The sequence below is a fragment of the Rhinopithecus roxellana genome, chromosome 1 (assembly GCF_007565055.1).
Source record: "Rhinopithecus roxellana isolate Shanxi Qingling chromosome 1, ASM756505v1, whole genome shotgun sequence".
Classification (NCBI taxonomy): domain Eukaryota; kingdom Metazoa; phylum Chordata; class Mammalia; order Primates; family Cercopithecidae; genus Rhinopithecus; species Rhinopithecus roxellana.
This window is the reverse complement of record NC_044549.1, coordinates 42,296,954-42,315,457: the sequence shown is the minus strand read 5'-3', so window position 1 is coordinate 42,315,457 and position 18,504 is coordinate 42,296,954. Positions and strand designations below refer to the sequence as shown.

The 18,504-nt window shown below is 38.3% G+C and overlaps 1 protein-coding gene across 4 annotated transcripts in view; it reads right to left on the bottom strand.

Annotated features, from left to right (window-relative positions):
- STXBP5L (syntaxin binding protein 5 like) overlaps nucleotides 1-18,504 on the bottom strand; it is a 468,757-nt gene that overhangs the window by 42,863 nt on the left and 407,390 nt on the right. For all 4 annotated transcript variants that reach the window (XM_030941686.1, XM_030941695.1, XM_030941689.1 and 1 more), the window contains one exon: nucleotides 951-1,121. In XM_030941686.1, the coding sequence (XP_030797546.1) occupies nucleotides 951-1,121 (171 nt within the window). The remainder of the gene's footprint in view (nucleotides 1-950; nucleotides 1,122-18,504) is intronic.

Below are 18,504 nucleotides of genomic sequence, written 5' to 3'. Positions count from 1 at the left end.
GGCTACTTCTTTTATAATCCTTACATAGTGCTTCTTTTATAACATGCTAGCTATTATATGGCTCCAAATCTTTTCCATTCATGGTTCATCACCATACAAAGTTGATACTCATAGACACCTGTTAGAGAAATAACGTCATTATCTGCATATCTAAGGGATCAGATTTAGTATAGCATAATATTTAAAAAAACAAAAGCTTAAATATAATATTTTTAAATTTGAGGACCAATATAGATCACTGTCAAAAGTTTTCAGGAGTAGTAAATAGAGACTTACTTCACAGCATAGAATTACTATAGCAAATTTTCCTAAAATTTTTTTTTCCAATCTCTCTCTCTCTAAAGTTCCTTATCAATAGGACAGTTGCAGCACAGTTACAAAATTCCCTTTTTTTCCCTCTGTAAAAATGTCTGGTCTCTGGCTCTTGTAATTTACTCCCCTCCCCCACCACCCCACACTCATTCCATAAATAAGCAAATAGACCTTACTTTTAAAAATATATGAAGACGAAGATTGCAAACTTTAGAATTTAATATCTTGCCTTTGGTTTTGGTCACATTCATTTGACAAAATGAAGTTGAGGAAATTAAGGTTGCAACACATTAAATATCTGCAGATAGAGACACCAAAAAGCTTACCATTGGGATTGAAATAAACTCTTAATTATTACGGGAAGGGTAGGGAACAGATTAAGGCATAGTTCTCCCTTTGTACAGAGGAGCGGGTAGTTACCTATAAGCAGAGACATTCTGGTTTTAGAGGTGAGGGAGGAGGTGGAGTGAGGAATGGAGTTGGAGTTATGGCCACAGCCCCATCAGGCTCTCAGGTATTCACTGACTAGTAGTTTTTAAATATCTTTCACATGTGATCTCCATCCCGTATCTCTGTTCCCATTACCATGGTAAACCAAATTTTAACTGTACCAAAAAAATTTAATATGTTTAACATACCTTCTGTTGTAACTGGTAAAGAAATCTCCATGCAGGCTGCTGACTGGGCTTTTCGAAATGGTGGTCTTCCAGGACCCCAGCGATTTACTTTTGAAACATCGGCACTAGAAAGACGTTTTCCAGAACTGCAACTCTGAGAAGTTGGACTTGTGCAGTGTCCATTTACATGGTCTGTGCCAAGAGGAGGAAGGCAGAATAAATATAATAATTAACTCTTTTTTTTTTTTTTTTTTGAGACGGAGTCTTGCTCTGCCACCCAGGCTGGAGTGCAGTGGCCGGATCTCAGCTCACTGCAAGCTCCGCCTCCCGGGTTTACGCCAGTTCTCCTGCCTCAGCCTCCCGAGTAGCTAGGACTACAGGCGCCCTCCTCGTCGCCCGGCTAGTTTTTTGTATTTTTTTTTAAGTAGAGACAGGGTTTCACCGTATTAGCCAGGATGGTCTCGATCTCCTGACCTCGTGATCCGCCCGTCTCGACCTCCCAAAGTGCTGGGATTACAGGCTTGAGCCACCGCGCCCGGCCAATAATTAACTCTTAATATAAAAGAATACAAGTGTGTGGATTAACAAATGAAGATAAGCAACAGTTCCTTTATTTTCTAAACCACATGAATATAGTTAAGTCCTTGTTCTTTTAAGATTTAGTCATAATTTTAGTAGTTAGCCAAAAATTTCAAAAGATATTTATTAAGCATAAGATTCTTGGCCGGGCGCGGTGGCTCAAGCCTGTAATCCCAGCACTTTGGGAGGCCGAGACGGGCGGATCACGAGGTCAGGAGATCGAGACCATCCTGGCTAACACGGTGAAACCCCGTCTCTACTAAAAAATACAAAAAACTAGCCGGGCGAGGTGGCGGGAGCCTGTAGTCCCAGCTACTCGGGAGGCTGAGGCAGGAGAATAGCGTAAACCTGGGAGGCGGAGCTTGCAGTGAGCTGAGATCCTGTCACTACACTCCAGCCCGGGCGACAGAGCGAGACTCCGTCTCAAAAAAAAAAAAAGATTCTTTTTAAAAATATTTTGGCCGTGTAACATAGCTGAAAATTGATTCCATAGCTCTACCATGTATTTTGTCATTATAGTATTAAACATTTTGTTGCATAACTTAAATATACAATGAAAGTACTTTAAGTGCTTGGAGTTTAAAAAGATAGAATAGAAGCATTTAAAAAAAGTTTTACTTTAAGTTCTGGGATACATGTGCAGAATGTGCAGGTTTGTTACATAGGTATACATGCGCCATGGTGGTTTGCTGTACCTATCAACCTGTCTTCTAACCCCTGCATGCATTAGGTATTTGTCCTAATACTCTCCCTCCCCTTTCCCTCCATCCCCCGACAGATCCCGGTGTGTGATGTTCCCCTCCCTGTGCCCATGTGTTTTCATTGTTCAACTCCCACTTATGAGTGAGAACGTGTGGTGTTTGGTTTTCTGTTCCTGTGTTAGTTTGCTGAGAATGATAGTTTCCAGCTTCATCCATTTCCCTGCAAAGTACATGAACCCATTCTTTTTTATGTCTGCATAGTATTCCATGGTGTATATGTGTCACATTTCTTTATCCAGTCTATCATTGATGGCCATTTGGGTTGGTTCCAAGTCTTTGCTATTGTAAATAGTGCTTCAATAAACATACGTGTGCATGTGTCTTTATAGTAGAATGATTTATAATCCTTTGGGTATATACCCCAAAATGGGATTGCTGGGTCAAATGGTATTTCTGGTTCCAGATCCTTGAGGAATTGCCACACTGTTTCCACAATGGTTGAACTAATTTACACTGCCACCAACATTGTAAAAGTGTTTCTATTTCTCCACATTCTCTCCAGCATCTGTTGTTTCCTGACTTTTTAATGATTGCCATTCTAACTGGCGTGAGATGGTATCTCATTGTGGTTTTGATTTGCATTTCTCTAATGACCAGTGATGATGACCTTTTTTTCATATGTTTTTTGGCCACATAAATGTCTTCTTTTGAGAAGTGTCTGTTCATATCCTTTGCCCACTTTTTGATGGGGTTGTTTTATGCTTGTAAATTTGTCTAAGTTCCTTTTAGATTCTAGATATTAGCCCATTGTCAGGTGGATAGGATTGCAAAAATTTTCTCCCACTCTGTATGTTGCCTGTTCACTCTGATGATAGTTTCTTTTGCTGTGCAGAAGCTCTTTAGTTTAATTAGATCCCATTTGTCAATTATGGCTTTTGTTGCAATTGCTTTTGGTGTTGTAGTCATGAAATCTTTGCCCATGCCTATGTCCTGAGTGGAAGTTCTGGCCAGGGCAATCAGGAAAGAGAAAGAAAGGGTATTCAAATAGCAAGAGAGAAAGTCAAATTGTCTCTGTTTGCAGATGACATGATTGTATATTTAGAAAACCCTATGGTCTCAGTCCAAAATCTCCTTCAGCTCATAAGCAACTTCAGTAAAATCTCAGGATACAAAATCAATGTGCAAAAATCACAAGCAGTCCTATACACCAATAACAGAGAGCCAAATCATGAATGAACTCCCATTCACAATTGCTACAAAAGAGAATAAAATACCTAGGAATGCAACTTACAAGGGACATGAAGGACCTCTTCAAAGAGAACTACAAACCACAGCTCAAATAAATAAAAGAGGGCACAAACAAATGGAAAAACATTCCACATTCATGGATAGGAAGAATCAATATTGTGAAAATGGCCATACTGCCCAAAGCAATTTATAGATTCAATGCTATTCCCATCTAGCTACTTTCTTCACAGAATTACAAAAAAAGCTACTTTAAATTTCATATGGTACCAAAAAAGAGCCCATATAGCCAAGAGAATCCTAAACAAAAGGAACAAAGCTGGAGGCATCAAGCTACCTGACTTCAAACTATACCACAAGGCTATAGTAAACAAAACAGCATGGTACTGGTACCAAAACAGATATACAGACCAGTGGAACACAACAGAGGCCTCAGAAATAATATCACACATCTACAACCTCCTGATCTTTGACAAACGTGACAAAAACAAGCCATGGGGAAAGAATTCCCTATTTAATCAATGATGCTGGGAAAACTGGCTAGCCATATGCAGAAAACTGAAATGGGACCCCTTCCTTACACCTTATACAAAAATTAACTCCAGATAGATTAAAGACTTAAATGTAAAACCTAAAACCATAAAAAACCCTAGAAGAACAGAAGCATCTTACTGTGCAGTTAAGAAGGGTACATAAGAATATTGGTTCTGGGGCCAGGCCAGACTGCATGGAATTAAATCCCAGTGCTGCCACTTACTAGTTGTATAGATTACTGAAGTCTTCATGCATTAGTTGCCTCTTCTGTAAATGTTGAATATTATTACCTACCTAATGGAGTTTTTGTGATTTTTTTGTGATAATACATGTCAAATGCTAGAACATGTGCTGGCATACAGTAAACTCAGAACAAAAGTTAATTACTATTGTCATCTTTTTCCAGAGTATAAAACTACTCACGTCCAAGTTAAGAGTACTGTTTATTTAGAGCTTGTGCATTTGGCTCTGTTTTGATAGAACTTAAAAACTTGGCAGTGCATTAAAATATGTCTTATTTTTCTTAATGCTAACAAATTATATTTGAAACATCATCTCATAGTTCAGCAATATGCAGAATACATTTTAAAATGTGTTTATTTGGTCATACTAATGATGATAGAGTGCCAAGGAGAAAAATCATGTTTAATGGCCATGTTGAACATGAAGAGCTAGTACTTGGTATCCATTATAATATAGCCTTACTGTATTATAGAGTTTGAAAAGGTATGATTGTATGTTTCCTGGATTCCCTTGCAGATAGTGCAAAGATGAAAATTAGTTTTCACCATTTAAATGGGCTGGCATGTTTTATTATTTTTAAAAAATGGGAGTTAACATTTATCAAACACTTAAATGCTGGGCACTTTATACACATTACCTCATTTAACCTTCACAACAATCCTGCAATGTAGGTTTTTTTTTTTTTTTCTATTATCCTGATTTTGCAGATGAAGAAACAAAAACTCAGAAAAAAACAATCAGGAAATTTTCTCATATCACATATGTAATAATCATGGAGGCAGACTTCTAATCCAGAGTTGTTTGCTTACTATCTGTATGCTTTAACATTTGACTACAGGGTCAGGTAAAATATTTGAGAAGGAGTAGCAATTTTGAAGACATATTTAGTAGGGTTTAAGAGGCACATGTAATGCACACTGAGATCCAGACCTTTTGGATTCTGACTATAATGTGCTTTGGAGAGGACATTTTAAAATTAAATCTATTTGGGGATTATTGAACCTTCCATATCTGTATCTTTATATCTCTTCCAACACTTGGGAAGTTTTCAGTTATTATTTCATTAAGTTTTCTTTTTTTGGTATAAATTTAAAGGGTACAAGTGCAATTTTGTTACATGAATATATTGCATAGTGATGAAGTCTGGACTCTTAGTGGAATCACATCTGAATAAGTACTCTGTACCTGGTAAGTAATTTCTCCTTTCTCACTCCCCCTCTGACCCTCCCACCCTTCTGAGTCTTCAATGTCTATTATTCTACACTCTATGTCCATGTGTACAAATTACTTAGCTCCCACTTAGAAGTAAGAACATGCAGGATTTTTCTATGCCTTTTTCCTTCTTTGCTCTTTCTGGAACTTCTAAAATTTGATTATTTGTTTGCTTGTTTCCCATGTCTCCTAGGCTTTCCTCATTCCTTCTCATTCTTTCTTCTTTCTCCCTCCCTCTTTTCCTCCCTCCACAACACCCCCGTGCCACCTTTGTCTGATTGGATTATTTCAAAAGACCTGGGTTCAAGTTCAGAAATTCTTTCTTCTGATTGGTCTAGTCTACTGTGAAAGTACTCAATTGTATTTTTTATTTCATTCACTGAATTCCTCAGCTCCAGGATTTGTTGTGTGTGTGTGTGTGTGTGTGTGTGTGTGTGTGTGTGTGTTTTAATGATATCTATCTCTTTGTTGAATTTCTCATTCAGCTCATGAATTGCTTTTCTTATTTCTTTGTATTTATCTGTATTCTTCTGTATCTTGCTGGATTTCCTTAAGATCATTATTTTAAATTCCTTTTCAGGCGTTTCATAGAATTTTTTTTACCTTTGGGGTCTGTTACTGGAGAATTATTGTGTTCCTTTGGAGGTATCATGTTTTCTTGATTTTTTGTGTTCACGTGTTCTCACATTGATATTTCTACAGCTGGTATAACTGTCACTTTTCCCAATTTTATAAAGTAGCTTCCATAAAGAAATACTTTTTCCTGTTGATGTATCTATAATGTAAGTTGGGTACATGGCTTTCGCTTTGGTTCTGGATGGGCACCATAGTGTAGTCTCCATGTGATTACTTTGGCTGTAATCGGTATCGGAGGTATCTGCAAGTTCCTTAGTGGCATAGGCTGCAGTTGTTTTTGGAGGCTGTGGTGAGGATTTGCTGGGGATGGAGGTGCCAAGTGGGCTGGTCCTCAGACCTCTTGGTGGGGTATGTGAGCATCACCAGTGATGGCAGTGGGCCAGTTCTTGGTTCCCTGGGTGGCACATGCAGGTGTCAGTGGTGGTAGTATGGGCCCTGAGGTCTTTGGGCCCTCAAGTGGAACACACAGGTGCTGGCAGGTGAGGTGGCCTGCTCCTTGAGTCCCTGGGTAGGATGCATGCATTGGCACTGGCAGTGGCAATAGCAGGTGGGTCCTCTGGTGCCTGAGTGGAGTGCACAGACACTGGTGGTGTCAGCAGGCCAGTAGGACCAGTCTGCAGGCCACTGGATGGCATGCATGGGTGCCAGCAGTGAGCCAGGTGGCCCAGTCCCCAGGCCTCTAGGTGTGATATACAGGCACTAGTGGTGTCCATAGTAGGGCAGGCAGGCTGATCCCTGCTCCCTTGGGTGAGGCATGTGAGTGTTCAGCCTCTCTGACGTGCTAGATCACCGGCTTCCTGAGATACAGGGTGCTGCATGGCTCGGGTGCCAGAAATGCAGTTATACCACTGGGTCAGCTGGCATAGCAACACTGCAGCCTTCTGGGTGGATGTGGCGGGATGCTGGAGATGCAGGATTCATTGGGCAACCGGGCAAGATGTAGTTTGGTGTTGACTCTGCTCTCAAAATGGCACCATATTGCAGCAGCTTGGGTCCCAGAGGTCCCAGCACGAACTCCCTCCCTGGAACAATGCAGTCTCATGGACTCCAGGAAGCTCCTTATACTAGGCTCAGGTCCCAAGAGGGCCAAAGGGCTTTCTTATAGCTAGGACTGCAGGCATTTGTGGTTGGAATGTCGACTGCTAGGAATCTCTCACCATTTCTCCTGCATTGGAGCATCCCTCCTAGGTGTTCAACTGAGTGCCTTGCTTCCTTTTCTATACGCCCATCTCAAACTTCCATGCTTCAGAGGGTCCCTATTGTTTTCCTACTGGATTAATTCTTCCCTAGATATTCTACCTGATACATTGTTACCTACTTGCTGTAGGCTCCTAATATATTGAGATAAAATTATTTGGTGAAGAAAGTTAAGAACAAGTTTTACTCTTGGATATATTAAGCAATGCCATGTTCTAGCCGTGATCTCTGGGTATTGTAGCTTCTACCTCCAATTTACTTATTATTTTAAAAATAGCTTTTAATTTAAAAAATTTTAACTTCCTTAGATTCTCACTTCCATTTAGACAAAAAGTTAATATTTTCTTTGAGTATCCTTCTGCAATTAATCTAATTTTTTTTCCAACAGAAATAGAAGCATACATTGAATTCTTGCTCCAAGATGGCTAACTAAATGCAGCCAGGGGAACATCTCCCACCAAGAGACCAGGATATTGGGAAGACTGGCACACTGCTGCAGATCTTCAGAGGGAGGGCATTGATAGCAGATGGAGGGAAGACACAGAGGCTGTCCTTAAGGAAAAGAAAGCTGGGAAACCTGCATTGGGCTACCGCACACCACAACTTCTTCCCTGACCCCAATGACTCCTGCAAAGGGAGTGAGTAGAGCAGTCAAGAAACAACCTGCTATCATCATGGGCCTCTGGAATTCCAGCAGGAGGAGACTCCTTAGCCACAATGGACACTTGAATTGGCAGGGAAAGCTGCTTAGAGAAGTGAGAAGCATTAAGGAAAGAACTCCAGCCAGTGCCCAGAGGGTTTGGCATGGGAGTACCTGTAATGGAGCAGACCAGGGATGAAAAACACTCTACAAGAATTTCATAATGCAATCACAAGTATTAATAACAGAATAGACTAAGGTGAGGAAAGAATTTCAGAGCTTGAAGACCGGCTTTCTGAAATAATAGAGTCAGACAATAATAAAGAAAAAAGCATGAAAATGAATGAACAAAACCTCTGAGAAATATGAAATATGAAATTATGTAAGGAGACTGAATCTGTGACTCATTGGCACTCCTGAAACTGATGGAGAGAATGGAAGCAACATAGAAAACACATTTCATGGCATCATCTGTATTAGTCTATTCTCACACTGCTATAGAGACACACCTGAGGCTGGGTATTTTATCGAGAAAAGGTGTTTAGTTAGGTCATGGTTCTTTGGGCTGTACAGGCTTCTGTTTCTGAGGAGGCCTCAGGAAACTTACAATCATGGCGGAAAGTGAAGGGGAAGCAGTCACATCTTCACATAGCCAGGAGGAATTGGGGAGGTGCTATATACTTTTTTTTTTTTTTTTTTTTTTTCAGATGGAGTCTCCCTGTTGCCCAGGGTGGAGTGCAGTGGTGCAATCTTGGCTCATCACAACCTCTGCCTCCTGCGTTCAAGTGATTCTCTTGCCTCAGCCTCCTGAGTAGCTGGGATTGCAGGTGCCTGCCATCACGCCTAGCTAATTTTTTTGGTATTTTTAGTAGAGACAGGGGTATCACCATGTTGGTCAGGTTGGGCTTGAACTCCTCACCTCAAGTAATCCACCTGACTTGGCCTCCCAAAGTGCTGGGATTACAAACGTGAGCCACCACGCCTAGCCACTACACACTTTTAAACCAGTGTATCTCAGGAGAACTCTATCACAAGAACAGCAAGGGGGAAGTCCACCCCCATGATTCAATCACTGCTGATCAGGCCCCTCCTCCAACACTGGGAATTACAATACGACATGAGATTTGGGTGGGGACACAGCCAAATCATGTCATTATCTATAAGAACTTACCCAACCTAGCTAGAGAGGCTAACACTCAAATTCAGGAAATGCAGAGAAACCCAGCAAAGAAGACCACAAGAAGATCATCCCCAAGACACATAATCATCAGATTCCCCAACGTCAAAATGAATGAAAATATTTTAAAGGCATTTGGAGAAAAAGGACAGGTTGCCTACAAAGGGAAGACCATCAGACTAAAGTAGATTTCTCAACAGAAAACCTACAAGCCAGAATCTCTAGTGAATTGACTGGTGAAAGTCTTTTCCGAAGTCAGTGAATAAGGACTGGAGGAAGTGACTGCAGACTTCAAGGAACATGCAAAAAAAAAATCAAAGAAACACAATACCACCAGAGGAACAAAATAAACCTCCTGTGGCAAACCCCAAAGAAAGAGACCTTTAAGAAATGCCTGACAAAGAATTCAAAATAATCATCTTTAGAATTTCAGTGACCTACAAAAGAACAAAGAAGAAAGAAAAAAAACTAAACAGAATCAGGAAAACAATACCAGAAAAAAGAGAAGTTCAATAAAGGAATATTAACTATTTTTTTAAAAAGCCAAACAGGAGGATTCTGAGATGGAATAGGAAGCACCAGAAAACTCTGCCCACCTAGACAACAATTGCACTGACAGAATTTGAAAGAACTACTGTGGAACTCTGGAGTTTATTGAAGACATACAACTTTCAGGGGAATGCTTAGATGGTAAATTGCAGCTAATTTTGGTCAATTTTAGCTCTTAGCACAGTAGTGCTAAGTATACCCCACTCCCAACCCCCTGCCAGGCCGCTGTGCACATGTTCCTGGAACAGCATGCACAGAGCTTTCAGGAGACAGGGTAGACCAAAAAAAAAAAAAAAAAAAAAAAAAACCAAAAACCAAAAAACAAACAAACAAAAAAAATAACCCCTCTATCCTAAACAAATCAGGGATTTGTGTCCTGATCATTGATGACTGCTTCTGATCACAGAAGTGCAAACAAAGAACTGTGCAGCCACTGTTGTTGCACTTACCCTCATTCCTGCAAGCCCCACACCCTCTGTTTGAAGTGACTTCCAAGGGATTTAAAGCTCCACTGCCACTCCATCAACTCCTTCATTTTTCTACTTTCCTTCTTTCAAGAGTCAGACATTAAAGAATTAGACATTAAGAAAACAACTTCATATACAGGGAAAATTAGAAAATGGCCACACATATACAGAGAAAGGCTCAGAAAAGGCTTAAGAAGACCTTAAGATTACACCCCAGACCAATCTGGCACAGAGACAGATTACAACTATAAAGCAAATTAATAAATAAAACCTAAAACAATAACAGCAACAAAATAAACCCTAGAAAATGGAGAAAATATGATTTCCAGAATTATTACATTATTAAATTAAAAAGTTCCCTATTAAACAAACAAAAATATCATAATGTATACAAAGAGACAGGGAAGGATGACCCATTGAAAGAAAAAAAAATAGCAACAGAAATTATCCCTGAATAAGTCCTGAGGATAGATCTACTAGATAAATACTTTAAAACAACTGTCTTAATGATGCTTCAAGAACTAAAGAAAGATGGGGAGAAAGTCAAAGGATGTATGAACAAAATAGAAATATCAGTAAAGAGATAGAAAACCTAAAAAGAAACCAGAAAGAAACTCTGGAGCTTAAAAGTATAATAACTGAAATGAAACATTCACTAGAAAAATTCAAAGGCAAATTTGAGCAGACAGAAGAATTAGCAAACTTGTAGATTAAAAAATGAATATTATTGAGTCTGAAAAACGGAAAGAAAAAAATTCAAATGGTGAACAGAGGCTAAGTGACATGTGCATCCCCATTAAGTAAAAAGTCAGTATTGTGGAAATTCCAGACAAAAAAAGAGAAGAGAGACAGAAAGGGGCAGAGAGAATATTTGAATAAATAATGACTGAAAACTTCTCAAATTTGACGAAACACATGAATATAAACAACCAAGAAGCTCAATGAATTTCAAGGAAGATAAAATGACTCACATCAAGACATTATTGCAAAGCTTTCAAAAGTCAAAGATGGCTCATGCCTATAACCCCAGCACTTTGGGAGGCCAAGGCAGGAAGATTACTTGAGTTCAAGAGTTTGAGACCATCCTGGGCAACATAGGAAGACCTGGTCTCTATAAAAAAAAAAAAAAAAGAAAGAAAAGAAAAGAAAAAGAAAAAAAAATTAACCAAGTGTGGTGGCAAATGCCTATAGTCCCAGCTAATCAGGAAGCTGAGGCAAGAGGATCATTTGAGTCCAGGATGTTAAGGCTAGTATAAGCCATGATCAATCAGGCCACTGCATTCTATCCTGGGTGACAAAGTGAGATCCTATTTCAAAAAACAAACAAACAAAAAAAGAGTCAAAGATGAGAGAACCTTGAAAGCACCAATAAAGAAGTGACTCATCATATACAAAGCTTCCTTAATAAGATAATCAGCATATTCTTGATGCTGACTATGAAAACTTTGGATGGAAGGTAGAAGGCAGGAATCAATATATTTAAAATGCCAACAGGAAAAAAAGTTAAACCAAGAGTCCTATATCTGGCAAAACTATCCTTCAAAAGTAAGGGATAAATTAAAATATTCCCAGATAAATAAAAGCTAAGGGAGATTATTACCACCAGATCTGCCCTGTAAGAAATGCGCAAAGGAGTCCTGCAAGGTGAAATAAAATGATATTAGGTAGTAACTCAAAGTCGTATGAAGGAATAAAGATCTCAATAAAGACAAACACAAAGGCAATTGTACAAGCTAGTGTTATTGGAACAATGGCTTATAACCACACCTTTTGGTTTCTACATAATTTAAGAGATAAATACATTTAAAATAATTATTAATTCATGTCGTGGGGTACATATGGTAGAAAGATGTAATTTGAGAACATCAACAACTGAAAGAAGTGAGAAAGAAGCTGTAAAGTGGCCAGGCGCGGTGGCTCAAGCCTGTAATCCCAGCACTTTGGGAGGCCGAGGCGGGCGGATCACAGGGTCAGGAGATCGAGACCATCCTGGCTAACACGGTGAAACCCCGTCTCTACTAAAAAGTACAAAAAACTAGCCGGGCGAGGTGGCGGGCGCCTGTAGTCCCAGCTACTCGGGAGGCTGAGGCAGGAGAATGGCGTGAACCCGGGAGGCGGAGCTTGCAGTGAGCTGAGATCCGGCCACTGCACTCCAGCTTGGGCGACAGAGCGAGACTCCGTCTCAAAAAAAAAAAAAAAAAAAAAGCTGTAAAGTATCAGAATTTCTGTATGCTATTGAAGTTAAGCAGGTATCAATTCAAATCATGGAGTTATAACTTTAGGATATTAAATGTAAGCTAAATGGTAACCATAAAAATAGCTATAAAATACACCAAAAGGAAATGAGAAAGGAATCTAAACATCCCATTTAACAAACGGTCAGCTAAACACACACAATCACACACACAAGACCACACACAAACAGTAATAAAAAAAGGACTACAAAAAAGCTCTAAGGCCTATAGAAGAGAAATCATAAAATAACAGAAACCCCTCCTTATCAGCAATTACTTTAAATGTAAGTGACTTAAAGCCTCTACTCAAAAGATAGAGATTGACTGAATGGATAAAAACACATAGTCTAACCATACATGGTTTATAACAGACTCACTTTTGATACAAAGTCACAAATAAATTGAAAGTGAAAGGAATGGAAAAAGATATTCCATGCAAATGGTATCTAAAACAGAGTGGGGTAGCCATATCAATATCAGACAAAATGGCCTTTAAATTTATAAAGTTAAAAGAGACTAAGAAGGACATTATGCTTTCTAAAAAGTTGAATATATTAAGAAGATATAACAATTATAAATATTTAAGCCTCTAATGAGAGACCATCAAAATATATGAAGCAAAAAATGAGAGAAAACAGAAATATACAGTTCTATAATAGTTGTACAATTCAATTTTCCATGCTGAAGAATAGATAGACCAACCAGACAGAAGATAAGAAAAAAGAGGCCTTAATACATACAATAAACCAACTAAATCTAACAGTCATATATAACACTCTATACACCAACAAAACTATACGCATTCTTTTCAAGTGCACATGAGACATTATCCAGGATAAGCCATATGTTAGACCATAAATGAAGTGTTGATAGACTTAAAAAGATAGTTGCCATACAAAGTGTCTTCTATGAGCACAGTGGAATTAAGTTAGAAATCAGTAACATAAGTACAATTGAGAAATTAACAAACTTGTTGAAATTAAACAACACACTCTTAAATAACCAATGGATCAAGGCAGAAATCAGGAAGAACATTAAAAAATGATTAGAGATAAATGAAAACAAAAATACAACATACCAAAAACTTATAAGATACAGTGAAAGCAGTGCAAAGGGGGAAATTTGTAGCTATAAATACTTATAATAAAAAATAAGAAAGATCTCAAGCCAACAACCTAACTTTACAACTCAAGAAAGTAGAAAAAGAAAAAAAAAAAAAAACCCCAAAGCTAGCAGCAGAAAACATAAACATTAGAGCAGAGATTAAAAATCAGAGAATAGAAAAACAATAGAGAAAATCAATGAAATCAAAAGTTGGGTCTTCAGAAAATCAACAAAATTGATAAACCTTTAGTTATATGTAATAAGAAACAGACAGAGAAGAGTCAAATTACTAAAATCAGAAGTGAAAATGGGGACATTATGGCTGATTGTATGGAAATAAAAAGAATTTTAAGAGAGTATTATGAACATTTGTATGCCAACAAATTGGATAGCCTAGATGAAAAAATAATTCCTAAAACACAAAACTTACCATGTCCAAGTCACAAAGAAATACAAACCATGAATAGACTTATAAGTAGTAAGGAGATTTAATCAGTAATAAAAAATTTTCTGATTAAAATAAAAAAGAAAAAAAAAAATCCCTGAACCTGCTGGCTTCACTGGTGTATTCTGCCAAATATTTAAGAATAATAATATCAGTCCTTGTAAATTTTTCCAAAAATTGAAGAGGACTAACACTTCCTAACTCATTCTATGAGGCCAGCATTACCCTGTTACCAAGCTAGAGAAAAACACTACAACTACAGACTATACTGACTATATTAATATTCCTCATGAACAGTGATGCAAAATATTCAGTAGAATACTATCAAATAGAATTCAGTAGCATATTAATGGATTTATACACTATAACCAAGTGGAATATATTTCTGGAATGTAAGGATGATTTAACATGTGAAAATTAATCATTGCAATATATTAAGGTTACAAATTAATAAAATAAATATACTAAGCAGACTCAGATGGAGACTCAAAAAAAGAGGGGAAAAACCCACATGATCATTTCAATTGAACAGAAAAAGCATTTGATGAAACTCACCGCCCTTTTATAATAAAAACTCTCAACAAACTAGAAATAGAAAGAAATTATCTCAATATAATAAAAACCATATATAAAAACAAAGATTCCACAAAAAACTATTAGAGCTAATAAATACATTTAGTAAAGTAGCAGAATATAAAGTCAACACAAAAAAGTCAGTTGCATTTCTTTATATAAACAATCAGCAAAGGAAATTATAAAAAATTTCATTTACAATAGCATGAAAAAGAATAAAATACTTAAGAATTAATTTAACCAAGGAGATGAAACACTTGTACAATGACATCTATAAAACATTACTGAAAAAAATGGAAGAACATATAAACAAAGGAAAATGTATCCCATGTTCATGGATTAGAGGACTTAATATTAAGATGTCAATATGACCCAAAGTGATCTATGGATTCAATACAACCTCTATGAAAATCCTTTTTTTTTTTTTTTTTTTTTTTTTTTTTCAGAAATAGAACAACACATCCTTAACTTAATCTGGAATCTCATGGCCAAATCTAATAGCCAAAATAATTTTGAAAGAGAAGAATAAAGTTGGAAGATTTACAATTTCTGATTTCAAAACTTACTACACAGCAGTAATAAGACATTTTGGTACTGTTAAAAGGAGTGACTTATAGACTAGTGGAATAGAATCCAGATCCCATAAACAAACACTCTCATATATGGTCAAATCAATTTTGACAAGGATGCTGAGCCCATTGAGTTAAGAAAGAATAGTCTCTTCACTAAATGGTGCAGGTAAAACTTGATTATCTCTTAGAAGACTACAAGGGCAAAAATTAACGACATTACATTTGGTAACAATTTCTGAAATATGATATCAAAGGCACTAGCAAGAAATGTAAAAATAGACAACAGGACTTCATAAACATTTAAAAACTGTGTACCTCAAATGACACTATCAACAGAGTAAAAAGGCCATGCACAGAATGGAAGAAAATATTTGCTAATCATATATCTGGTAAGGGACTATTATCTGGAATATGTAAAGAACTCCTAAAACTCAACAAAAACAAAATAACTCAATTCAATAATAGACAAAGAGAGGAAGTGTAGAAAGATGGCAGAATAGAAAACTCCACCAATCATCTCCCCTTACCCCCAGCAAGGACACCAAGCTAACAAATATCTACACAGAAAAAAAAAAAAAAAAAAACACCTTCGTAAGAACCAGGTGAGCACTCATAACACCTGGTTTTAACTTCGGATCATTAAAAGAGGCACTGAGGAGACAGAAAAAGCAGCTCTGAATCACTGATGCCACCCCTCCTCTTGGCAGCAGTGATGTGGTGTGTAGAGTATCTAGGTGCTCAGGGAGGGAGGGAGGGAGAAAACAGCAATTCTGAGGCATTTCCCAAAGTCTTAGCAATGGGCAGACAAGGAGATTCTATCCCGTGCTTGGTTCCGTAGGTCCCACAGCCACAGAGCCTTGCTCACTGCTAGAGCAGCAATCTGAGATTGAGCTGTGAGGATGCAGCCTGGCTTAGGGAGGGGCATCCACCATTGCTGAGGCATCAGTAGGTAGATAAAATGGCTGGGAAGCTTGAAATGGGTGGAGCCCACCACAGCTCAGCCAGCCCTACTGCCTCTAGACTCCATCTCTGTGGACAGGGTTTAGCTGAACAAAAGGCAGCAGACAACTTCTGCAGACATAAACATCCCTGTCTGATAGCTCTGAAGAAAGCAGTGGTTCTCCCAACCCAGGGTTTGAGTTCTGAGAATAGATGGGCTGCCTCCTCAAGTGGGTCACTGACCACTGTGTAGCCTAACTGGGAGACACCTCCCAGTAGAGGCTGACAGACACCTCATATAGGTGGGTGTCCCTCTGGGATGAAGCTTCCAGAGGAAGGATTAGGCAGCAATATTTGCTGTTCTGCAGCCTCCACTGGTGATACCCAAGGAAACAGGGTCTGGAGTGGGCCTCCAACAAACTCCAACAGACCTGCAGCTGAGGGACCTGACAGTTAGAAGGAAAGCTAACAAACAGAAAGGAATAGCATCAACATCAACAATAAGAACATCTACACCAAAACCCCATCTGTAGGTCATCAGCATCAAAGATCAAAGGTAAATAAGACCGCAAAGATGAAGAGAAACCAGAGCAGAAAAGCTGAAAATTCTAAAAATCAGAGTACCTCCTCTCCTCCAAAAGACTGCAGCTCCTCGCCAGTAATGGAACAACGCTGGATGGAGAATGACTTTAATGACTTGACAGAAGTAGGCTTCAGAAGGCCAATAATAACAAACTTCTCCAAGCTAAAGGAGCATGTATGAACCCATTGCAAGGAAGTTGAAACCTTGAAAAAAGGTTAGATGAATGGCTAAATAGAATAAACAGTGTAGAGAAGACCTTAAATGACCTGATGGAGCTGAAAACCATGGCATGAGAACTTGGTGATGCATGCACAAGCTTCAATAGCTGATTCGATCAAGTGGAAGAAATGGTATCAGTGATTGAAGATCAAATTAATGAAATAAAGTGAGAAAACAAGTAAAAAGAAATGAACAAAGTCGCCAAGAAATATGGGACTATGTGAAAAGACCAAATCTAGTTTGATTGGTGTACCTGAAAATCATGGGGAGAATGGAACAAAGTTGGAAAACACTCTTCAGGATATTATCCAGGAGAACTTACCCAGTGTAGCAAGGAAGGCCAACATTCAAATTCAGGAAATACAGAGAACATTACAAAGATACTCCTTGAGAAGAGCAACTCTAAGACACAATTGTCAGATTCACCAAGGTTTAAACGAAGGAAAAAATGTTAAGGGCAGCCAGAAAAAAAGGTCGAGTTACCCACAAAAGGAAGCCCATCAGACTAACAGCAGATCTCTTGGCAGAAACCCTACAAGCCAGAAGAGAGTGGGGGCCAATATTCAATATTTTTAAAGAATTTTCAACCCAAAATTTCACATCCAGCCAAACTACGCTTCATAAGTGAAGGAGAAATAAATCCTTTACGGACAAACAAATACTGAGAGATTTTGTCACCACCAGGCCTGCCTTACAAGAGTTCCTGAAAGAAGCACATGGAAACAAACAATCGGCACCAGTCACTGCAAAAACATATCAGATTGTAAAGACCATAGATACTAGGAAGAAATTGCATCAATTAATGGGCAAAATAACCACCTAACATCATAATGACAGGATCAAATTCACACATAAGAATATTAACCTTAAATGTAAAGGGGCTAAATGCCCCAATTAAGACACAGACTGGCAAACAGGATAAAGAGTCAAGACCTACGCATGTGCTGTATTCAGAAGACCCATCTCAAATGAAAAGACACACATAGGCTCAAAATAAAGGGATAGAGGAAGATCTACCAAGCAAACGGAAAGCAAAAAAAAAAAAAAAAAAAAAAAGCAGGGGTTGCAATCCTAGCCTCTGATAAAAGAGACTTTAAACCAACAAGATCAAAAGAGACAGAGACCATTACATAATGGTAAAGGGTTCAACAGGAAGAGCTAACTGTCCTCAAAATATATGCAGCCAATACAGGAGCACCCAGATTCATAAAGCAAGTCCTTAGAGACATACAAAGAGACTTAGATTCTCACACAATAATAATGGGAGACTTTAACACCCCACTGTCAATATCAGACAGATCAACAAGACAGAAGGTTAACAAGGACATCCAGGACTTGAACTCAGCTCTGCACAAAGCAGACCTAATACACATCTACAGAACTCTCCACCCCCAAATCAACAGAATATACATTCTTCTCAGCACCACATCACACTTATTCTAAAACTGACCAAATCATTGAAAGTAAAGCACTCCTTAGTAAATGTAAAAGAACACAAATCACAACGAAGTGTCCCTCAGACACAGTGCAATCAAATTAACACTCAGGATTAAGAAACTCACTCAAAACCGCACAACTACATGGAAACTGAACAACCTGCTCCTGAATGACTACTGGGTAAATAACGAAATGAAGGCAGAAATAAAGATGTTCTTTGAAACCAATGAGAACAAAGACACAATGTACCAGAATCTCAGGGACACATTTAAAGCAGTGTGTAGAGGGA